At 40.7% G+C, this 24,208-nt stretch overlaps 3 protein-coding genes across 9 annotated transcripts in view; all 3 read right to left on the reverse strand.

Moving 5' to 3' along the window:
- Nucleotides 1-8,352, reverse strand: part of LOC133505984 (axin-1-like) — a 46,003-nt gene extending 37,651 nt beyond the window's left edge. For 2 of the 4 annotated variants that reach the window (XM_061829605.1, XM_061829603.1), the window contains exons 1-2: nt 7,211-7,414; nt 6,161-6,270 (exon numbers count right to left, since the gene is read on the reverse strand). The gene's annotated coding sequence lies outside the window, so the exon portion shown is untranslated. Of the gene's footprint in view, nt 1-6,160; nt 6,271-7,210; nt 7,419-8,072 lie in introns of those variants that run through there. The other 2 variants (XM_061829604.1, XM_061829607.1) reach the window with 2 other exon arrangements.
- A 679-nt stretch (nt 8,353-9,031) lies between these two features.
- thumpd1 (THUMP domain containing 1) lies at nt 9,032-16,612 on the reverse strand. Of its 4 annotated transcripts, XM_061829612.1 has the most exons (7): nt 16,042-16,247; nt 15,301-15,529; nt 13,439-13,598; nt 13,246-13,331; nt 11,354-11,516; nt 9,537-10,070; nt 9,032-9,467 (listed from the first exon to the last, which is right to left on the reverse strand). In XM_061829612.1, exons 2-7 carry the CDS (start codon nt 15,502-15,504, stop codon nt 9,247-9,249), a joined length of 1,368 nt encoding a protein of 455 aa, XP_061685596.1. In that variant the 5' UTR covers nt 15,505-15,529; nt 16,042-16,247; the 3' UTR covers nt 9,032-9,246. The 4 variants fall into 4 exon arrangements, with proteins under 4 accessions (XP_061685596.1, XP_061685593.1, XP_061685595.1 ...); XM_061829609.1 differs by lacking the exon at nt 16,042-16,247 and adding an exon at nt 16,514-16,612 and having other exon boundaries at nt 9,032-10,070; XM_061829611.1 differs by lacking the exon at nt 16,042-16,247 and adding an exon at nt 16,388-16,504 and having other exon boundaries at nt 9,032-10,070.
- Nucleotides 16,613-17,237: 625 nt separating this feature from the next.
- On the reverse strand, nt 17,238-24,084 carry eri2 (ERI1 exoribonuclease family member 2). Its single transcript, XM_061828931.1, has 9 exons — nt 23,896-24,084; nt 23,500-23,564; nt 23,346-23,426; nt 23,133-23,260; nt 22,080-22,242; nt 21,906-22,006; nt 20,799-20,880; nt 20,630-20,718; nt 17,238-19,357 (listed from the first exon to the last, which is right to left on the reverse strand). Exons 1-9 carry the CDS (start codon nt 23,916-23,918, stop codon nt 18,584-18,586), a joined length of 1,506 nt encoding a protein of 501 aa, XP_061684915.1. The 5' UTR covers nt 23,919-24,084; the 3' UTR covers nt 17,238-18,583.
- Between the last annotated feature and the right edge of the window lie 124 nt (nt 24,085-24,208).

Genomic DNA, 24,208 nt, shown 5'->3' on the forward strand with positions numbered 1-24,208 from the left:
GAATCAATTTGCATTTTTTTAAAACAAAAGTAATGAAAGAATAAAAAATGAACAAATTAATACATGAATAAAAAAATATGGGAATAAAGTATTATAATTTCAAGGTCAAAAGATGCCTTCCTCCTTTCCCAACACCATCAACTTGTATGACGCGCATCTCCATCCACGGATTATGGCCACCCCTCCCTGTCTCTCGCTTCCAGCTGTTGCTTACCATTCCCCAAATCCCGTTAAGGCTTGTGTGTGTGTTTTATAACACACGTTGCACTGTGACACTCAGCTGCCAAACCAATCCAATGAGTTTTATTTTTTGTTTTTTTAGGGGGGAAAAAGAAGTCAAAAGGGTTAGGGTCTAAATTGCCCTTAGGTGTGATTGTGAGTGCGACTGTTGTCTGTCTCTATGTGCCCTGCGATTGGCTGGGATTAGATAGATAGATAGATAGATAGATAGATAGATAGATAGATAGATAGATAGATAGATAGATAGATAGATAGATAGATAGATAGATAGATAGATAGATAGATAGATAGATAGATAGATAGATAGATAGATAGAGACAGAGAGAGACAGATAGATAGATAGATAGATAGATAGATAGATAGATAGATAGATAGATAGATAGATAGATAGATAGATAGATAGATCGATAGATAGATAGATAGATAGATAGATAGATAGATAGATAGATAGATAGATAGATAGCTAGATAGATAGATAGATAGATAGATAGATAGATAGATATAGATAACTAATGGTGTAGTGGTACACACAGCTGACTTTGGTGCGGGCAGCATGGGATCGACTCCCGCTCGCTAATGGTGTCGATATCTGCCCTGTGTCAGCCTTCACCCCAAAAAAAGTTAGCTGGGATAGGCTCCAGCTCTCTCTCTCGCCAGATAAATGCAGAGGGTTTGCGTCAGGAAGGGCATCCGGCGTAAAAGCTGTGCCGAACAAGTACGAGCGTTCATCTGAGATGGCGCACTGTGGCGACCCCTAACGGGACAAGCCGAAAGGAAAAACATAGATAGATTGCCTGAAATGGAACACAAGGTTACACTTAATGGTTCGAAGCAGCAATTTTGGATGAATATCGGGGCTCTTACTTTGACCAACTCCCACTAGGGAATTCACCCAACAGAACCTCGTCTGGCAGCAGGTATCCAAACAGATTTAAGACACTAAATTGGAAATCTTGTTTTCCTAAACCATCTAACGTGAGCAGAACGTGGTGTCAAAATTTGCTGATAATTTGTGGGATTAGTCATGAACATCTTAAATACCATGATTGTGACTACATTTTTTTTAAATACTCCTTCTTGCACCTTTGAATTTACACCATCTACTGACATTCAGGCCACTTTGCCGCAGACAATGACGAAATACATCCCATAATGTAATGTAAATAATGTTTACTCAGATCTCCCCATCGCATAAACAGTCATTTACATGCAAATCGCGTACCGCTGCAGGTATTAAGAAAACCCATTCCGCCACATTAATAGGCCGCCCTTTTTGCTTTTTCTTCCACCGCAAATGAGTTCCCACATAATCCTCATCAGCCAAATCCCACCAGCCCACCTGTAGGTTTGTCGCGGGGTACGCGCTAATAGTGGGCTGCTGAGGATTGATAAGCATTTTTCTATTAGTACAATACAACAAGCCTCCTCCCGGCGTATTAACAGACACTCCAAAATGTTCCCATCATCCAAAGTAAGAATGGAAGGAAAATAAACAAATGGCGTGCAGTGTGTGTGTGTGTGTGTGTGTGTGTGTGGTGTGTGTGTGTGTGTGTGTGTGTGTGTGTGTGTAAGGAAGCAGCAGCAACTGCCTGGAGGCCACAAGGGCACAAAACAGCTCGCCACTAAATCCCAGTTTGGCACACGAGCATGTAATCATCACGTCTTTTTCCTCTTGTTGTTCTGCAAGTTGTCAAGCATAATAACGCCGTAAGAAACACTACACGCCTTGCTTTACACACACACACACACACACACACACACGCACACACATGGATGAGACACACTGAGCAGTCTCATTTAAATAACAATAACACTCATCTGCCACTCTATTATGCAAAGAATTGTACAGTGGAGCACAGTCTGTATCCAGTAAGGTGTCTCCCCCCCCTGCCAAGTAAAATTAAATAAAAAAATCAAGAAAATAAAACCGTTTTTTAATGAAAAAATGTCACTATAGAGTGGGGACACAGAAAACTCTTGCAAGAAGAAACCGCCCCAATTTTTTTCTAGAAAAGGTCACATTTTTGGGAAATTAGTTCCATTTTTTTTACATGTGTGTAAATATCTTGACTGGTGCCCAGCAGTGTGCTTGATAAATGGAAAGAATATTTCGAAACATTGACGGTTGAGGAAGATGAGAAAGAAGAGTAGAAGAGGCAAGCGTGGCGGACCAGGAAATGGCAATGATGAGTGACGGGGAAGTTCGAAAGGCACTGGACAGGATGAAAAATGGAAAGACGGTTGGTCCTGATGGCATTGTTGTAGAGTTATGGAAGGATCTAGAAGAGGTGACTGTGGAGTTTTTGGTCAGCTCGCTCAACAGAACCCTAGCGGGTGAGAAGGTGCCCGAGGATTGCAGGAAAAGTCAGCTAGTGCCCAGTTTTAAGAAAAAAAGCGATGTGCAGAGCTGTGGGAACTATAGAGGAATAAAGGTGATGAGTCACACAATGAAGTTATGGGGAAGAGTAGCGGAGGCTACATTGAGGACAGAAGTAAGTATTTGCGAGCAAGAGTATGGTTTCATGCCTAGAAAGAGTACCACAGATGCATTATTTGCCTTAAGGATGCTATTGGAAAAGTACAGAGAAGCTCAGAAGGAATTACGTTGTGTCTTTGTGGATCTAGAGAAAACCCATGAACTGTGGTACTGCATGCGGAAGTCTGGAGTGGCAGAGAAATATGTTAGAATAGTACAGGGCATGTGTGAGGGCAGCAGAACAGTAGTGAGATCTGAGAAGGTATGACAGAGGAATTTAATTCGGAGGCGGGACTGCATCAGGGATCCTCCCTGGGCCCCTTTTTGTTTGCACTGGTGATGAGGTGAGACTGGAATCACCGTAGACTAAAATGTTTGCAGATGAGATTGGGATCTGCGGCAAAAGCAGGGAGCAGGTGGAGGGACGGTGAGAAAGGTGGAATGAATATTAGCCAAAGACAGCATATACAGTATGTGCATGAATGAAAGGGGTGGAGAAAGAAGAGTGAGGCTACAGAGAGAAGAGATAGCAAGGGCGGATGACTTTAAATCGACAGTCCAGAGCAAAGAGTGAGTGTGGTAAGGAAACAAACAGATTGGAACGGGGTCAGGAAGGTGACAGGTGTGGTATGCAACGAAAGAGCTTCTGCTAGGAGGAAGGGCAAAGTTTATAAGACAGTCATGATGTTCGGATTAGAGGCGGTGGCACTGAAGAAACAACAGGAAGCAGAACTGGAGGTGGGAGAAATGAAGATGTTAACGTTCGCCAAAGGAGTGAGCAGGTTGGATAGGATTAGAAATGATTTGATCGGTGGAAAAGCCAACGTTAGATCTTTTGGAGATAAAGTTAGAGAGAGCAGACTTAGATGGTTTGGACATGTTCATCGACGAGAGAGTGAGTATATTGGTAGAAGGGTGCTGAGGATGGAGCTGGCAGGCAAAAAGAGCGAGAGAAAGACCAAAGAGAAGGTTGATGGATGTTGTGAGGGAAGACACGGAGGAGGAGATAGGGTTGCATGGAAAAGGATGGCACAGTCTGGAGACCCCTAACGGGACAAGCCGAAAGGAAAAGAAGGAGAAGACTGAAAAGCTCAGATATGTGGCGAATACACAAAGAGTATTTGGGCTCTGTTTTGTGTAGTTTGACCGTAAACTTCAACTGCGAGTTGAAATAGGCAATTTTGCAGGATTCTCTGTGAGGGAAAAAAGAAGCTTTCAGAAATTGACGTTCCAGTGTTTCAATTATTGATGCCGCACAGTCCTTCCAGCGCATAGTGAAGGGGCCGAATGCGAAGGGAGGGCACGGCGGCTACGGGGGTACTTGGAGGCCATTGTTTGGCTAAAGTGAGACAAACGAGACCCTGGAGAAAACTACTTAGCCGCTGATAAAGGTCAAATATGGAGGCACAGCGACTAATCCCCGAAACCCCGGGGACGGCCACGGATGCCGTTGTTTCACGCCTGCGTGACATTTAAACCCGACTGCACCACACAACATTGCGAATGGGCCTCCAGTCCCCCGTTTGGGTCTAGAGTGCCCGCTGAGGGTTAATTACGCGTGGCCTCGCGGGCTGTTTTTAACAACTCTCTTCAAATTGGTAACTACGTTTAAGCAAGGCCATTTCTTTATTAGATGTAATAGAAAAACAGCACTTGTTTATGGTTCAGCTAATAATTGAATGAAAACATGAATAGAGGATTAAATGTGCCACACTGAAGGGAAAATATATACTGTACTATGAGGAGATCTTATGAGTGGGCGGGGGGAAGCACTGTATTATCATAATTTGATAATAAATTATCTATTTTGCAATTAAAATTAAGATGAGAATGAAGTCAATTGTTTTTGGAATATTCTCTGAAATATTTTGGCTGAAATATTTTTATTTTCAGAGGCCAGTCATGGGCAGAAGAAAGGGGGCTCGAACCAGTTCAAGGTGTAAAACGCATCTTGTCCAAAGGTAGCTGGGACTGGCTCAAGTACGCCCGCGGCGATCGTGAGGATAAGCGTTTTGGAAAATTAAAATGGAAATTTATTTTCAAGAATAAACCCTTAATTCTCTAAAAAGTCATAAGTGATGAGAAAAAAATATGACTTTTTTTAAAATCACAATAATGTGATTTTAAGTTGTATTTTTGTTAAAGGTTGTAATATTTACAATGATAAAAATACATTTAGGATTAAAATTTGAAATAGAACAGGAAAAAATCCACTCTGGTAAAAGAAGAACATCTCATTTTGCCCTAAAAAAATGGAATCAAAACCCAATACATAATTCAATCAGTCATCAAGAATAGTTAGATTATTATAAAAGAGTCTTATTTTTAATATAAATTCCAATACTACAGAAATAGTGTCTGATATTTTTGGGGATTACACATTATAATATTAGGAGACTTAATTTGTTCATCCATCCATTTTCTTCATGAAAATTCATATCACGAGAATTAAAACAAAGCCACATATTAGGAGACTAAAGTCATATTTGTATGAGAAAAATGACTTTTGAAAGATTGTAGAGTTTGAGTAGTAGTCATATTTTGTGGTACAAAAAGTCACAATAACGCCAGAATAAAGTCACATATTTATGAGAAAAAATACACAATATTATGGGAGCACAGTTATTATTATTTTTTTTAATCAGTGCATTTTTTAGGGAGGCAAATATATTCTTTAAAAAAAAGGAATGGATTTTACAGTACTTTTTTTCTGGAAATATTACAACGCTAAAGAATAAAAGAATAATTTGTTTGTTTATTATTTTCTGAGAAAAAAAAATGCTCATACTTTTAAAAAGGTCAAAATCTATCCGAATCCTGTGTTTTTAAATAGAAAAAGATTAATATATATATATATATAAAGATATATATATAAAATTAAAAAAAAAACACCTTAAAATGGCTGCATTTTCATAAAATTCTGAATTTATTCTTGCAGCATATGACATCCTTACTCCGGTAGTATTTTTTTTATATTGTGCGGCCACAGCGGCCTGAATACTCCTCTGTGCAGAAATCACTAAATCTCATTAAAACATTGCTGTTGCCCACTACCTGCGCCGAAGGCAGCAACACCATTAAAATTCCACCACGGCGCTGCTCGGGTATACGTTACCCGTCACGTCTAATTGGCAAATCCATTCTGGAAAAAACAGGGAGCATTGAGTCCACGTTGTCTGCGGGGTCGCGCTGATTGGAGGCGCCGAGGGAGGTGCGGCGTGGACAAAATGGCTGGCGAGGCGTATTTTGTCGGTAAATATCGTCAAGATAATGAACCGCGGGTCAGCGAGAGTTCAGCCAAAGTGTAACAAGCACCGAAAATCCATGCAGATGGACCCCAAATTTAATTGAAGACAATGGTCTTGGGCTGAGTTTGACACTGATTAAATCAACATTTCTCGCAGTAAGAAAAAAAAAATCTGCCATAGAATAAAGTCAACATACCTGGAATACGCTGTCAACCTGGGAATGTCGTAGAACAGTGATTCTGAAAGGGCGGTACCGACACCACGAGCCGGTACCTGGGCTTCCTCCAGTGGGACGTGAAAGAATCACTGAATTAAATACAGATAAAATAATTTGGGACAATGAAATACAGTCACACATGCAATGTTAGAATAAATGAAATTATTTTATCAACTGATGCTAAGAAAATGAAGGAAAGCACCAATTGAAGTAGAGTTCAGATGTATTTTAGATTTAAGTACAATATCTTGAAGAACCGTTTTTTTTTTCCAAGGCATTTATTTTAGTACACTTTTCATTTAGTTTGGATGCAATACATTTTAATTGCATCATTTATGTATTCCTGCTGTTTTCATATATATAACTTTTGACCTCAAAGAAAATAATATACAATTCTGTCTCTCATTATTGTAGCAATTCACAAAATTAAATAATTTTGGTGATCCTGACTAACCTGAAACAGGAGAGGTTTAGTCTTATTTGGCTTTTTTTTTTTTTTTACCAAGTCAACTGAACTTTACTTGGCGTTAATTTTAGGAACTTTAAATGGTAGATTTGTGCTTACTCCCAAAATCCTTGATCTTGGAAGTGAACACAACCATTCTATGCATTTGTGCACACTTGTGGAACCACATGTTCCTAATTTTTACTTTACCTATGAAAGATTTTAATTATTAGAAAATTGCAATTGAGTTGTACAGTTCCATTATTGGTTATTGGAAGAAAATAATCTTAAACTATTCCTCTTGACTTCAGTTGATATAAAAACGGCATTTCGACATGTGTAGACTTTTAACTTTTAGATTTTAAATTCACGACTCCCATGCTAAACGCCGTTAGCATTAGCATATGTACTAACATTACTGTACAAGGTCGCTTGGTAATTTATCGCAAATAGAAACGTATCATACTCATTACTACTGTAATGATTTTCATCAAATGGTTATGATTCTCCATTATGAGGAAAACAGAAAATTGTACTTTACGTTAAGAGTTAGCATGTCATGTCATGCTAGCTTGCCCTCTTACCTGTTGACAAAGTCCTGGAGGATTTTTCATTTGAAAAAAAATTACAATAAAACTGCCAATTTAAAATATTTACACGTAAATGTTTAGAAATATGAGATTGGTGTAAAATTTTGTCCTGCGTCGTCATGCTGGAACTTTTTCCTCAAGTGCGGGCAATTGACCCCTCTGTACAGGGCACTTAACCACGCCTCCTGAAGTGACGTCACGCCACGTGCGCTCAGTAAGAGAAACAGTAAAAATGGCAAATACAATACAATACATTCTAAACCGAGACAGACGCCATGCTTCTGATTTCATTCAAATCAACGATATATTATAGATTCTAAATACAATACATTCTTAACTGAGAGGGACGCCATGCTTCTGATTTCATTCAATCATTCACACCTAGCAAAGTTATGCTAGCGCAGAACGTCTCATTCATTTATACGAGACGTGTATTAAAAATCAAATTTAGGGCGTATCTTCGTGCAAACACAGTCTGGTTAAGCTTCGGCCGCGAGCCAGCAAGAAATCAATACGTTTGTGCAGTCCGATCATCGCTAAATATCGCTCAACAAAAAATAAGTGTGTCAATCGTTCACACGTAGCGGTGTTATGCTAGCGGAGAACGTCTCATTCATTTATACGAGATGTGTATTAAGAATCAAATTTAGGGCATATCTTCGTGCAAACACAGTCTGGTTAAGCTTCGGTCGCGAGCCAGCAAGAAATCAATACATTTGTGCAGTCCGATCATCGCTAAATATCGCTCAACAAAAAACAAGTGTGTCAATCCTTCACACGCAGCAGTGTTATGCTAGCGAAGAACTTCGAATTCATTTATACGAGACATGTATTGAAAATCAAATATAAGGCATACCTTCGTGCAAGCATATCTGTTCCGGTTGATATTAGATGGATTTAGTTGATGATGCGGTCTTCCACAAAGTTTGATCCATCGAAGGCATTTTTCGTACTGGGTCTTCGGTTTTGGAAAGGGTACGAATGGAACTCCACCAACTAGCCTTTCAGGATACCTGTCGTCACTATTACAAAGTCCGTGACTACGCCTCTTAACCATATTTTTTGTTAAATAACCCAAATACGCGATAAAACGCTAACTAACCCTATACTGGACCATGCAATGTTGTCTGAGAAAATGGCGGGAGCAAAAACGGGCTTTGGTTTATGCAGATCTCTGGCCTCTGATTGGTCAGGGACGCGGATTGCGCAATATCCACGGAGGGGTCAATTATGCTAAATGAGCACATGTAAATGCAAGGCTACCTCTATCTGCTGGCACAAATGAGCACTGCAGCTATCAAGCTAATACCACTACTGTACGAATAAAAAAAAAATATATTATATATAGATATATTTTTGTACTGGTGCCAAGAAAACATAACTGCAATGCACGGGGGGTAAAAATGTGGTATTTTTGCCATACATTCGCATTTCTATTTTTTTTTTCATATCTCAGCTATGAATGATTTTTTTTGCACGCGTTCCTGTGTTACGGTCTCAATGTTAAAAATAAAATCCCCTTATTCTATATATGTACATACACAATGGTAAACTGAGTTTTTCTCATGTATATTTACTTGGGGGGGGGGACAATTCAGCATTGAGTGGGCACATTTATCCATAAATCCATATGTCACAATAAAATAAATAAATACACCCCACCCGATCGTGTCTGGGGTTGCACAACGAATCACCTAAATCGGAACAAACTGTGTCATGGGAAAGTTTTTTTTTTTTCCGTTTTAAAGCAACAAAATTCATACTGGTGTTCTCGAAGGTCAAGTCAGAACCTGGAAGTAAAAAGATTCACAAAAGACGAGTCAAAAGCACATTTAATTTTGGACATTTCTTTACAGAAAACCAGAATGTGACAAATAAACAAAATCTATAAGTGAAAAAAAAACAACAAGAACAAAAAAAACAAAGATTGGAAGATTAAAAAGACAGCGCATCTACAATTTACTAACCTTATTTGATTTAATTAAAAAAAAAAAAAAAAAAAAACCTACTTTAGCAAAACAAAATGAGCATTACTTTCCATCCACTTCACACTTGTCGTCATCGTCCTCCTTTGCGGATTCTTCCTGCATGTCTTCCTCGTTAGGCTCCTTCTCCTCCTCCTCCTCCTGAAGCTCCAGCTCAGCCGTGCCTGATGTTTCCATTTCAGTTCCAGCTTCGCCTTCTTCCTCCTCGGCGGCTCCTGCCTCACCGCCGTCCGCTCCTGCTGCTGCTGGGTCGGTTACGATGTTACCTTCTTCCTCCTTGGCTGCTTCTGCCTCGCCGCCGTCCGCTGCTGCCGCTGCGTCGGTTACGATGTTACCTTCTTCCTCCTTGGCTGCTTCTGCCTCGCCGTTGTCTGCTGCTGCTGCTGCTGCTGCTGCGTCGGTTACGATGTCGCCTGCTTCCTCCTTGGCTGCCTCCTCCTCACTGGCCGTCGCTTCAGATGCTTTTTCAGTCACGGTGTTGGTTTCCTCCTTTTCGGCCGCGTTCTCGTCGCCGGCTGCTGGTGCTGCCGTTTCGGATGCTTTTTCGGTCACGGTGTTGGTTTCCTCGTTTTTGTTCTCCTCGCCGGCCGTTGCTTCAGATGCTTTTTCAGTCCCAGTGTTGGTTTCCTCCTTTTTGGCCGCGTTCTCCTCGCTGACTCCTGGCTCGGCTGCTTTTTCGGTCGCGGCGGAGCCTTCCTCCTTCTTGGGCTCTTCATCCTTGACCACTTCCTGCAGGTTGTATTTCCTGAAGCGCATGTACTCACGGACCACGCTGACGCAGCATACGCCCTTGATCACCTCCAACATGATGGTGAGGTCCGGGTGGGTCAGGTTGACCTTGTTCTTGGGGTTCAGCTTGCCCACCAGGCCTTCAGTGGGAAATGGAGAGAAAAAAAGAAAATTGGGCCAAAGATTTTTAAGTGCCGTTCCATTCCCGTCCTATGTATGCCAATAATGATAAAATGTTACTTTTTTTTTTATTCTTTTCCTTTTCCCCCTACCTGAAATTCAATAGTTTCACCCTGAAATGCCTTTTTCACAAAGTTAGCTATATGCCACATTTGTCAGATAACATAATTACATCCAAATAATTAATCTACAAAGTATAGACAGTCGGCACGTTGGGCATAGCTGTAGAGCGTTGGGCTCACAATTCTGGGACTGGGGTTCGAATCCCGACCCTGCCTGTGTGGGTTTTGTCCGGTTTCCTCCCACATCCTAAAAACAGACATTAATTGGAGACTCTAAATTGCCACTAGGTGTGATTTTGAGTGTGAATGTTTGCGTTTATATTCCCTGCGATTGGGTGTCAACCAGTTCAGGGTGTACCCTGCTTCCTGCCCGGTGATAGCTGGGATTGATTCCAGCACTCCCGCGAACCTCGTGAGGATAAGCGGCTCAGAAAATGGATGGATGAAGTTTACCACGGGTGTCAAACTCGTTTTTCTCGCGGGCCACATTGTTGTTCCGGTTTTCCTCAAAGGGCCGTTATGACCGTGGAACAAAAATATTTAATCGTCTCATCATATTTACATCAATTTATGAACTAGTTTTAGAATAAGAAATCAAGGGTAATGTGTTTTTCAACTATTCATGTTTGGGAACACAAAAATGATTGTAATGTCAACTTTATTACTTATGTTATATGACAATCTGAAATTTTGGGACAAGTTTTTACAAGAATCATGGAAACTGACACTCTAGATTTGGCTTTGCGGGCCACATAAAAATCATGTGGCGGGGCAGATCTGGCCCCCGGGCCTTGAGTTTGACACCTGTGATGTATACAGACAGACGTAGCTAGGGATTCCACTTCAAACTGATAAAACGCTAACATGCTAGCAGTTGGCATGGTAACATATGGCAGGATGAGTGCAAAAGTGCAAAGGCAGCTCAGAAAAACTCAGGGACAATGACGACAATGACAAAAATAATGATAATTTAGCGAACGCTAACACGCTAGCAGTCGATATTATAACGTATACCAAGATAGCAACCGGGACACAAAACACACTTCATCATATTGAGAAAGATTTTACATCATGCTCTGTAGTCATGTAGGAAATTCCAATTAAAAAACAAACAAAAAAAGAAACAAACAAAAAAGTAAAATGCTAACAACAATTGATATGCTAACATAGTTGAGGCTTACCGGCGATGGCCTTGATGACATCGTCTCTCTTGTTGTGGCTGTTGTTGCGCGACTTAAAGGCAATTTGGTAGGTGGCACGGTTTGGCCTCTTGAACCAGGGCTCTAGGAAGGTGGCCAGATACCTCATTATGTCCTCCGGGAAGGCCCTGCACGTGCCCATTACCTGCGTGTCACACAAACTGAGGTTGCCATCTTGCAATCAATTCAAAGCCTGACCTGACTACATAATGCAAAAGCCCCGGTTGATATTCTACTGTACTTCCACATCCCCATTGCTCTTGCATTAGTGTATGACACTTTTTCATTCAAAATTGGGACCAAATAAAAGGCAAAAACCTCAATAACTTGTCTCAGCACTTTTTCTACGGAGGGTGTGATCTTGATCTTGTTACCATGTGAGCATTTGATCTATTATCATTTGAAATTGTACCCAATGACGTGGTATGATATTAAATTTGAATTATTGTATTTTAAGACATTTTGCACCCACATTCCCATCTTGCTATATGTTAGCATCCCCAACTGCTAGCATTTTCACGTTAGCTCACGTCACATTGAAAATTTGACCTCTCTACAGGACAAGATATAAACTCATAATCGCCCTCCCTTAGCTCATTTTGCACTTTTTTGCCATTTTTTTACGTAAGCCGATTTCCTGAAAGATTAGCATTCTATCAGTTGATATTAGCTAGTCGATTAGAGCAGAATGTATAATTCTAATCAACCCGTCTTAGTTTTTGAACACAGGTTGAGATCTTCCAATAGGTTACCGCAGTGATTTTCAACTTTTATGCAGCCAATGCACATCTTTAATAATTGAAAAATCTTGTGACATACCAACAAACAAAAACGTCACAAAAGCTGTATACAGTGGTATCTCGGTTTTCGAACGAAAAATTCGAGATTTTTTTTTTTGCTGCGGTTTTCCAACGAAAATTGGTACTTGAACGCCCCTAACAAAACCCGGAAATGACAGAACGTGCCCGGCCAGACCAGCTGACCCACGACGCGCTCTTTTCTGAATTCCCACCCACCGAAAAAACCTGGAAATAACATAACTCGTCCGGCGATTGAGTCGGTTTTCAAACAATACTGTTCTCGAACTGCCTTTAAGAACTGATTGAGGTCAAGAACCGAGGCACCACTGTACTTTCACTAGTGTATGTACTTTCTTCATCTAATAGAAGATCTTTCATTTGTTGTCTGTCACTATGTCTTATTGGCATAAATAGATGAATAAAGATACATTTATGATAAATATAATTTCTTTGAGCAATTAAGTAAGATTTGATCATTTACTATGGCACACTAGTTGCTAATCACAGTGTTAGCATACCGACTGCTAGCACATTGCCATTTTTTCAGGTCTCATTTGAAAATAGTGCCAAATAGGGAATGATGGAAAAGCCTTACAAATTTTTAATATCTGATTTCTGCCATGCTGTATGCTAACAAAGTTATGTTAACAAATCCATTTTAAACTTATGTAAGTTTTCAATTTTCAGGTGAAACTTTATCCGACTAGAGGGCAGGATGTAAAATCATCATGCTAGCTTACTCTGTTTAGCGAACAAATTGCTGAGTTAGCAATTCATCAATTGTCATTTCAAATATTACTCAACCAGAAGTTATGCTGTAAAATCCTCATTGATCTGCCTCATCACTTTCTGAACTCAGGTCGCTAATTAGCACATGAACATTGTAATCAGGAAAGGGTCCCGTTGTGATTTTATATTAGCATACCAACTGCTAGCATTTTAGCAATTTTATTTGAAATACCGCAGAACTTGATGACAGCGCATGTAAAATTATCATCCATGTCTTAACACTCTTTGTAGCCAAATTTCTAACTTGCTAAATGTGAGACGCCAACAATTTTTTTTCCATCTCACCGGCAGCATGCGAAGGATGATGCGCGTTTTCTTCTTCTTGGTGGCGTGTAGATCGGACAGGATGTAATGAACCAGCCTGTCGGACTCTAGAGTAATAATAATAATAGATTTAAAAATTAATAAAAATGTCTGACTCTTTGTTAGGGGAATCATTCAATCATTCCCCCATTTTGAATAAAGCTGAAATGTTTACCCAGGTTGCGGGTTCTGATGAAGATGACGTTGTTGGCCCCGCTCTCCAGAGCCTGGAAACGCGGCTCTGGTCTGCCGCCGTACGCTCGCAGCTGCGCCATCTCGTGCTGCAGAGCCTCCTCCACATATTCGTCATTGTAGCCTCCGGCATCGTGTTGAAACTGTCAGCGGAAATGGTTCACTTTGTCAAAGTCAAGATAATATATCGGAATTCCCGGCCGACGGAGCGCACCTGGTTATAAGCCTCACCCGGTACATTTGTAAAGGAAATACCATTTGGTACATACACACGCCGCAGCTGCGTAAAAGCCGCAAGTACCCACATTGAAACACGAGATATTTACAAAGAAAGACGGAGAGTTTAACGCTAGTGCCGCGACGCTAACGCTAGCACCGCCGTGCTAACAGGGCCAGTTAAAAAAAAAAAAAACCAACATACTGGTAAAAATCAATGAGACACGGCAGTAACACGCTAGCGCAACGCTAACGTAAAAGTCACTTCCTCAGCACATATATTCCACCGGTCTACCTTTTCCTTTCAAGTGCCCCCTTGCGGCCGTTAGGAAAAAAATGCACAAATTAGCCGCATCACGGCATAAACGGCAGGGTTGAAAGCGTGTGAAAAAAGTTGCGGCTCATAGGTTGGAAATTACAGTATTTAAATCATAATTTTATGCTTGAAACCCCACCACAGGGGTCTGGAGAAAAATTGTTCCAGAGCTCCATGTGGCTTTCACCCTTCTTCTGTAGCTTTCAAAGACTTTGGAAAATAAAATATAAACCACAAGATTTAGTGAGTTATTCAACCCCGATAGGTAAACAATAGATAAACCCAAGAAACGTTCCTGAAAACAACATCCTGTATTGTTTATGCTGTGAATGATGTTAAAAAAAACATCACTCACCCCTCAGGGATGAGACTTTATAATTAGGTTTGAAAATCGAGGTGAAATCCATAGCTCTGATGTTCTGAAGCTCGATGTTAAAAGTTCAGGCGGTAAATTCATATTAGCCAGGAAGTGAATATTATTTTACACGATAACGTTTTTGTGCGACAGTTCTGAGGTCCCGGGTTCAATCCCGGACCTGCCTGTGTGGAGTTTGCAGGTTCTCCCCGTGCCTGTGTGGGTTTTCTTCGGGCACTCCGGTTTGCTCCCACATCCCAAAAACACACAACATTAATTGGACCCGCTAAATTGCCCCTAGGTGTGATTGTGAGTGCGCCTGTTTCTCTCGATGTGCCCTGCGATTGGCTGGTAACCAGTTTGAGGTGTACCCCGCCTCCTGCCCTTTGAAAGCTGGGATAGCCTCCAGCACACCCTGCGACCCTTGTGAGGATAAGCAGCAAAGAAAATAACATTTTTTTTTAAATTCAAATTGACAGCTGATTGCACGACAAAACATAGAAACAGAATGCCATGTTGGCTGGAGTGGTTATTATTTGATGAATTAGAGTAGGACTCAAGTAGACCTTTATTTGAAAGCAAGCACAAATTTTAGAGTTCAAAATATTTTTGGCACATGCAGAATTACAATAGTCTGTGTCGCAAGGAATTGATGTAATTGATGCAACCCTATGGAAAAAAACAAAACAAAACGGTATATGCAGAGTTATTCCCAAAAGGGTTTTGTGGTTTCCGGGGGTTCTAACACCTGCTTCAACACTGACTTGGAAACCTTAACCTTGTTTTTTTAAAAGCATATACATGACTTCGAATCATGATTTCAGACCCTAATCCTCGCTAACCCTTTGAAAACACTTGTCCAGGTTTGTGTGTTCATGCAATAAATCAACTCCGTCTAAAAACGACGAGCCGCTTTAGATCTAATACGCTCCAGTCCCGGCACGGTTCGTCCACTGACCTCAGGACCGTACAGCAGGTCCGCGTACTCGTTGAGCAGGTCGAAGGCCTCCGCCGTGCACTTTTTCTGGTTCATGTTGCATGTGATCAGGATGCCTTCCATGCCCACGTCCAGCTCCCTGGAGCCCCTCCATCGTTTGGCGTGATGCTGGAAGCCTCCGAAATGCTTCTTTCCGCGCTTCCGAAACTCGTTCTGCGCCGCCATGTTCGTGATGACGTCACCGATGCAGCTATTAATAAATAGGATGTTTACGTCTTTCTTTTTTTTTTTTTTTAAACTCCCGTGCGGTAGCCGTTAAGATCAGCGGGCTCGGCGGGAGGCGAAACGGCTTCAAAGCGACACGCGACGTAACAAAACAAAACACGTCGAGGGTTCTGTTGCCGCAAAGTTGAACGTGTTGTTAGAAACGTGCGTTCAATGGAAAATGGAACTCGGTGACGGGAGGACGACACATTCACGTTTTGGAGGAGATGCGATGGCGTGCGAGGAGGGACAAAGAGCTCGCTCGCGAGTTTCGTGAAGCAAATAGTTCAGACGTTTATAGATTAAGTCTTACTGTACAAAAATCATTCAAAATTCACATCTGTCCCTCGGTCGTGTTCAAACAGAACAAGTCAATATGGTGACGGACGCCTCATTTCCGTGGAGACAATGCGTCTAATGCGTGATGAGGAACAAAGGTGGCATGAAGGAAATACTGACTGAATTACTCCTAAAGGTGAAAAATATTTGCACGCATACCTTATTAGTTGTTTGTTGTGTTAAATATGGGGAAATGTAAAATGGTGGCCGAGATATAGGCTCAGTCCGCCCGCCTCATTTTTCATAGATATGAATCGCTCGGTATCTCAGTCGAGTGAAGGTTGGCTAACTGACGTGCCTACGTAACGGCCATGTTAGAAAGGTCGACACTTCCTTAGAAGGCAATGCGCAGACACTGATATATGAACGTAACTTGTTTATTCGTCAATCGATTTTTAGCGGGGTTACTGATTTGCCGACGTCAAAGCGTATGCTATCAAATAAAATCATTTACAAAGCGCAAAAGCACTACCGAAAATTTTACTTTTTTTCCAGTGAAAGTTACCCCAAAGTTCCAACGTCACTGTACGCCGTTTTTTGCAAGTTTATCCATCATAGTGTACCGCCATTGTAGGTATTTTGGTTTGTTACCGTACACACACTGGGAATACACGGACAACTTAGACCTTACTAGCTCAGCGTCGCAGTCAGCACAGTCCTCAAAACTGTTCTGTAATCTCACATTTCTGTGTCAAGAAACAAGCTGCAACTGTAGAGGACTTCTACGGAATCCTCGGAAGGACTAAAAGAGTCTTCAAGACTTTCATTTTGACACCTCTGCCTGTCACGTGGTTGAGATTTTCATACATGTAATTGAAGTGTACATTTGGATATCTTATACGAACGAGGAGTTAGCAGTGTTGAGCTAGCCATCCGTTATCTGAGTCGCTTATCCTCACAAGGGTCGCGGGGAGTGCTGGAGCCTATCCCCAGCTGTCAACGGGCAGGAGGAGGGATACACCCTGAACTGGTTGCCAACCAATCGCAGGGCACAGAGAGACAAACAACAGTCGGACTCACAATCACACCTTGGGGCAATTTAGAGTCTCCAATTGATGCGCGATTTTGGGATGTGGGAGTGAAACTGGAGTACTCGCAATAAACCCACACCGACACGAGGAGAATGTGCAAACTCCACACGGGATTTGAACCCCGGTCCTCAGAATTGTGAGGCAACATATACTTACGATACGATACTCTTTGTCGTATTGGAGTTAAAAAAATATATATATAACGTGGAAGACTTCATTCACGATGCAGAAGGCTTTGACGATACGGAGAACAACAAAAAAAAAAAAAATGCAAAATGTTTCATTATTCAAATTCAAGATTGTATTTGAAGTTAAATGGCAGAAAATAGATTGCTCGGTCACAGAAAGATGCCTCATTCACTTAAAAACAAGTTTTGAGAGTAAATCCGTGGGATGAAAGAAGGGAAGGGAAAAAAACATGTTCACTCATCTTTTCATGCTGTCAATAAAATTTCATTTACATGTATTCATGATTTTTGCAGAACATTCAGATATTGCAGTAGTGTCCACTGAAGCAGACAATCCTTGTCCAAGTAAAAGTTTTTAAAAAAATGGATATACTCAGTAATTGTCAAAGTCATTTTAGCCGGCCTACATTGTAGTTTGGATTGCCCCCTTTGACTGTGAAATAAGAGAAATTGTTAATCACCTCATATTGTTGAATATACATAAATATTGTTGATGAATAATCAATTCTGAAATCAGAAGTTAAGGATTCAGTTACTGTGAAAACAAAAAAGGGAACTTGGTAACAAAAACATTTTCTTACATTTAAAGATGTAACATTTACACGTCCAATCATCCATTTTCTTTTGCCGCTTATCCTCACAAGGGTCACGGGGAGTGCTGGAGCCAATCCGAGCTGTCAACGGGCAGTAGGCAGGGTACGCCCTGAACTGGTTGCCAGCCATTCACAGGGCACATAGAGACAAACAGCCGCACTCACAATCACACCTTGGGACAATTGAGAGCATCCAATGAATGGTGCATGTTTTTGGGATGTGCGAGGAAACCGGACATTCCGGAGAAAACCCACACAGGCACGGGGAGAACTTGCAAACTCCACACAGGCGGGTCCGGGAGTGAAACCGGGACCTCACAACTGTGAGGCCATCGCTTTACCAGCTGATCCACCGTGCCGCCTCATTTACATATTCTAATATTAATTAATTAATATACATTTAAAACCATTGTAAAAAAAAAAAAAAAAAACGACATGAATTATATAAGACAATTTAAAATTTCGGTACACATTTTAGCAAGGATCTCAGGAGTTGATACCCATGATTTGCTCCCGCGGGCCACCCGAACTGATGCGGCGGGCCGGATCTGTCCCCCGGGCCTTGAGTTTCACACCTGTGATATTTTCTATTAACAATTTTCATTTACTCTCTATAATGTTTATTTGAAGTCAGGTCACGAGAGGAGTATTTTGATCAGGGAATCCCAGACTCCCCCCCCCCCCCCAAGAACTTGGGCCAGCTCTTTGGGGGAGCGTGTCCTGGGTCGTCCACGGGGTCTACTTCGGGTGCGATTCTTCCTTTTGCTGGATATGATTATCGGCTCTAAATATCGTTTATCGTCCGCCTTGACTACTAATAATCATGATTGGTTCTGGGGAAAGAGAAACGACCCCCCCACCTCCCCCCAACTGGTCTATCTTGACTATATTACCAGCTTTTCCTGAGCGTGGACTTCCGAGCTGGCCGCGCGGCTCCGACGTGAGCCGACGAAAGGGACCACCTCGCCTTCAGGGCCGACTCCCACTTGAAGAACCGGCACCCCTTATTCTTGGCCGCGCCGGCGCCGCCCGAGCGCCGGCCGGAACAGCAGTAGAACGCCTTGCCCTGGTTGGGCCCCCCGTTGGAAACCTGGAGACGCTTGGCGCGGCGTCCGCAGTCGCACAGCGGCGATGTCATCTTCTGATTGGTCGCGGGAAGGACGCCGCCATTTTGGATCCCGGATGGACGCGCGATGGGGCGTCTGGGACTCAAAATGTTTGTGTCGCGGGTGGTCGTCCTCTTCCGGACCAAGAAGCTTTTGGGTTTCAATATGCAGGGTGTGTCCGGATCATCAGAAACAGGCGGCCCCTCTGAGTCCTCTAGAACCACGTCGTCGGACGTGGATCGGTCCTCGTTTTCCACGAAGAACTCCTCCACGTTTTCAGAATTTGACGTTGAGGGTTCGAGGCCGCCGATGATGGTGGAGCACAGAACGAGGCCGTTGTTTTTGTTGCTGTTCCGGATCCCCCACGGTGGTGTTGTCTTACTGTCAAGAACTGTCCTTGGGGACACCAGACTCCGAAAAGAATTTTGGTCCACGGGGTTTAGGACCAGATTGGCATTTCCTGTGGACGTTGTTGTATTTTTTGTGCTATGGTGGTCTTTGTGACCGCGCGGTTTTTCGCTGGTTACTGCCATCGTGGGTTTAACTGTTGACGGGGCCTGTAATGAGAAAAATTATTTAAAAAAAAAAAAAAAACCCAAAAGTTAATTACACTTTATGTATTTAAACAAAACCACATTAACATTCTCTTGCAAAAGTCCATTAGCTTAATGCTAACACATTGAAAAAGACGGACTGACGCATTGATAACCATATAAGCAACAAATATCTAACGATAACACATGTAGACTGTGTAGCAATATAAAATCTATATAATAAAAGAAATATCGTCTTTGTCCTCTGAGAAAAAAAATACAAATATTACAGTAACTTACTGGGCAGATCCATCCATGTCTAAACTGTACAGTGCCTTAGTAGCCAAGGCACAAACATCAGAAGAAACCGTAGAATGTATAAAAATATGGAATTGTATACAGAAATTGTTTCATTCTTTCTATTCTATTTAAGTGGGTTATTTTTATGTTTTATAAGTGCAACACTGTTGTTGGTGTTTTTGTTCATATTTATTCATACTTGGGAAAATTGAGATATATTTCAAGGAACGAGTGTGGGTAAGGCACTAATTAAACCTGTAAGTTAATGGAAAACTGTATTTTCAAAATTGGAGTTATGAATTTAGGTGTATCATTCATAATAATATAGATTTGTGTTGTAAGTTTTGGTTTTATTGTAAAACTAATTGTTTTTCTCCTCATTAAAAGTATATATATTTTTTTGTCAGAATAATTCACTCTGGGCGGCACGGTGGGACAGCTGGTAAATTGTTGGCCTCACAGTTCTGAGGACCCGGGTTCAATCCCGGCCCCGCCTGTGTGGCGTTCGCATGTTCTCCCCGAGCCTGCGTGGGTTTTCTCCGGGCACTCCGGTTTCCTCCCACATCTCAAAAACACGCAACATTAGTTGGAGACTCTAAATTGCCCATAGGTGTGATTGTAAGTGCGATTGGTCGTTCGTGTCCGTGTGCCCTGCGATTGGCTAGGAACCAGTTCAGGGCGTACCCCGCCTCCTGCCTGTTGACAGCTGGGATAGGCTCCAGCACTCCCCGCAACCCTTGTGAGAATAAGCAGCTAAGAAAATGGATGGATCCAGTATGCTATTCTTTATGTACTGTACATCTATTCAGCCGAAGCTCATATTGTATTCTGAAACATATTATGCCTATTTTAAACAATGATCTAAAATCACAATAAAAATAGCAGCCCAGAAAAAAAAAAATCCATATTTTTTATTAATTCTGCAAAAATGGAGGTGGGGGGGGGGGTCGCCAGGTGGGGTCAGGAATGGAGGTGCGAGGTGGAATGTCCACTCACCCCGTCCAAGCTTCTCGTGATCTTCATCACGCATCCATCACTCATCATCTTCGCTGCCAGCCGGGCCGTGTTCCTGGCATCATCCAGACCTAATAAAAGTCAATATATTAATAAGTACGTTTGATATCAAGAATTGGGAGGATGAGTGCAGGGGACGCTCTTTCAATACCGGAATGTTCTCTGCCACAAAACTGTATTCCCAAATCTTGTAGCGCTCCGTTCAGACCTTTGGGTTTCCTGCTGTAAAATGTCTACAAAAAAAAAAGACAAAATGATGTTGACAGCAGAATGGCAAAAAAAAAAAAAAAAAAAAGGTGGTGGGTCACAATCACAGTACAAATACATTTGAATAAATTCCACCCCACCCTCCCCAATTTAAGTCGACAACTTGAAGCCCAGCGAGCATCAAGTTATGACTAAATGCCCCGATTACAATAACCAGTTGGTAGACAAACAAAGCAATTGAAGCGAAAATTAGCAACTTTTAAAAAAATTATTCTCCAATTTAAACTTCAAAGCGAGGAGCTTCTTTTTTTTTTTGCTTTTATTCTCACGTGATTTGATTCTATAGTAAACTTGCAGATTTGTCAACGTCCATATTTTTCCCTGATAATGGTTTTAGTTCTGTAAAATTTCAAAACTTTATAAAGATGTTTTACTCGGAATACAATATTTCATTTATATATATATATATGAATATATATATATATATGGAGAGAAAGAGAAATAATATATATTTTTTGTAAAACTATTGTAAAATTAGGATGACTGTATATTGATATAAAAACATTTAATACCATAATATTGTGGTATTATTACAGGAGAATTCCAATTTTATTCAGATTGAATTTTTTTAACTCCAAATATTCTGATGTTATTCTAGTAAAATGACGTTATCTTCCTTGTTGAATTTTTTTTTCTTCAGTTAGGTTTTATTTTAGTAAAATTATGAATTATGTTGTGGAATTGCACATGGATTTTTCCTTACAATAATATAGTTATTTTTTTCCTAGTGATATGATAACTTTGTTGCAAATGTAATATTTTTTTTCACAACCTTATAGTGTTTCATAAAAATATGATTTTGTTCTTGCAAAATACACAATTTTTGAAATCTTAAGCGTAATATTGTTTTATTCCCAAAGAATTGCAACTTGAATTGTCATATTCTGACTTCATTCTCAATTCTATGACTGTCATACATTTTTTTTATCCCTATTCATTTTTATACAAACGCTCTTTTGTCATAAAAAATAAATAAACAAAATAAATTTACCCTGTACGTGCTCCTCAGATCGATCCAGCTGTTTAGTGCGTTAGGTTTGAGGATCTGCTTGCGTTTACACTCATAGTGGAGACAAACACCAAGATCCCAGTCTAAAAACATATTATATTTATTGTTACATATTTAAAAATGCATGTTGGTCGGTAAAAAATAAACAAAAATTACCCGACCACGTGAGGAAAGCACAAAGGTTTTGTTCGGGAGATTCAGCGGAGGAGCTCTGTTGCCGGGCGGGAAAGGCCACACCCTTCTCCAGACGTAGCTTCTGCAGCCAGCGGGCGAACTGAGACAGACAAATCCGGAGGGGGACCCCTGCCTCCACCTGCGTCTATAAGACACGCCCCAAAAAAAAGAAAAAAAAAATCATATCTCATATTAAAAAACAAAACAAAAAAAAACAAACACCTTTGATTGACATGTCACATAAATCCATGGATGCGATCGACTGGCAGCCAGTTCAGGGTGTGCCCCGCCTGATGGCTGGGATTGGCTCAAGCACTCCCGTGACCCTCGTGAGGATAAGCGGCTAAGAAAATGGATGGATGGTTTTATTTTATTTATTTATCCTGGTTAAAATTATGCTTTTTTTTTTTCTTGGAACATAGTGGTTTAATTCTTGTAAATCAATAAATGTATTTCTGTAAAATAAACAAAAACAAAAAAAAAACATTTGATGGTTTTATTCTAGCAAAACAGCAAATTTATTCTAAACTTTGTATGTTTATGCTTTAAATCCACTACAATTGTGACTTTATTATTTAAAAAGTTTTTTTTGGTAATATCGTATTACTCATTTTTTTTTAAAGTTAAATTTGTCCCATTTGATTAAGTCTCATTCTAGTAAATAGTTGTTGAATGACGTTACATTTTTATTCTAATAAAATTACATTTATTGGAAAAAAGACTTCTACCTTCATTCCTTGCAATATTATATTCATGTAAAATTATCTTCCCCATTGCACTTCTATTGTTTTACCCCTTATATTTTCTTTCCTGGTAATAGTAATATGGATTTAAACGAATAAAATTACTCCCCCTCATAATATTACAACTGTTTTTCATACAAATGAACAGATTTTTATCATAATTGTATTGTCCTATTATTGCGTAGTTATAGTGTTTCCTTCATTATGAATGTATTGATTGTGAAATCTTTTTGCCCCTCCTAATATTATATTTTTTTAATGGTTTTTTTTTTTTTTTTTGGGGGGGGGGTACCTGTGTGATCCCAGTTAGCTCGGTGCAGAACGCTGACAGCACGGCACGCTCCTGAGGTTGGACGTACGAGTGAAACTCGGACTCAATTTCCCCCGTGGATGTGTTGAGAAGAACGGCGGGGAACTCGACTGCATCGGAAATGCAAAACAATAACAATTAAGATGCAAAAACACAAAATATAGCACTTTCGAAAAATAAAAAAAGGAAACTTACTGATTTCTTGAGTGTAGTTGTTTTTCTCTCGCCAGCACGTGGACTCAAAATCAATGACGATCAAGTATGAAAAGGTTTGCTCTGAAACAAAGTATTGAATAATTATGAAACGGAACATTCTAAATGAGCATTTTTGTCAAATCACGTCACTAACTTGACAGCAGAGGCTTTTTTTGCCCGGTGGCCGACTGGCTACGCTGCCTCAGCAGTCCTAATTCTCTGTGGACACAAATCGGAGTAGAACATTTTGTACAAAACATAAGATATAAAGTATAATATTTCAATAAATATTCAATATATCAACAAACCACATCTTAAAAGAGTGTATTTTTGTCACAATTCAAAACAATTTCTGGCGTGTCATATAAAATCAAGTCAATCACAATTGAGGATGAGCGGTACAGAGAACAATACATAAATGATAATTATGACCCCTTTCAACCTTTTAGCAATGGGTTGACTTTCCAATTGACATTGTCCGGCCGCTTAGCCACACAACGTGCAAGCCACTTGTTACACAAAGCTACGTCCATATCCATATGCTACTAACTTGGCGAGTTTCTTTGTCGACATTTCCACCTCTTTAGCTTGTTTTGGTTACTTTCGTGGCACCATTTTGGCGATCATTGACGTCTAAAGATGAGCTCATCTTGACCAAATGGCGCTTTATTTTTTTAAACGAGCCGCATCCATGTTTCTGCGTTCGGTTAGTTTGGTCCGCAAGGCAAGCAAATCGATAACAGAGTCCGTAAAGGCGGATGAGTAAACAACGCCTCTGCGTTGAGCTTCAAAGTAAAAATTTACTGTTTTGATTTCAGCATATATATGTTGAAGGATACCTCCAAGAAATATTAATGGTAATA

This window comes from Syngnathoides biaculeatus, chromosome 9 (genome assembly GCF_019802595.1).
Source record: "Syngnathoides biaculeatus isolate LvHL_M chromosome 9, ASM1980259v1, whole genome shotgun sequence".
Classification (NCBI taxonomy): Eukaryota; Metazoa; Chordata; class Actinopteri; order Syngnathiformes; family Syngnathidae; genus Syngnathoides; species Syngnathoides biaculeatus.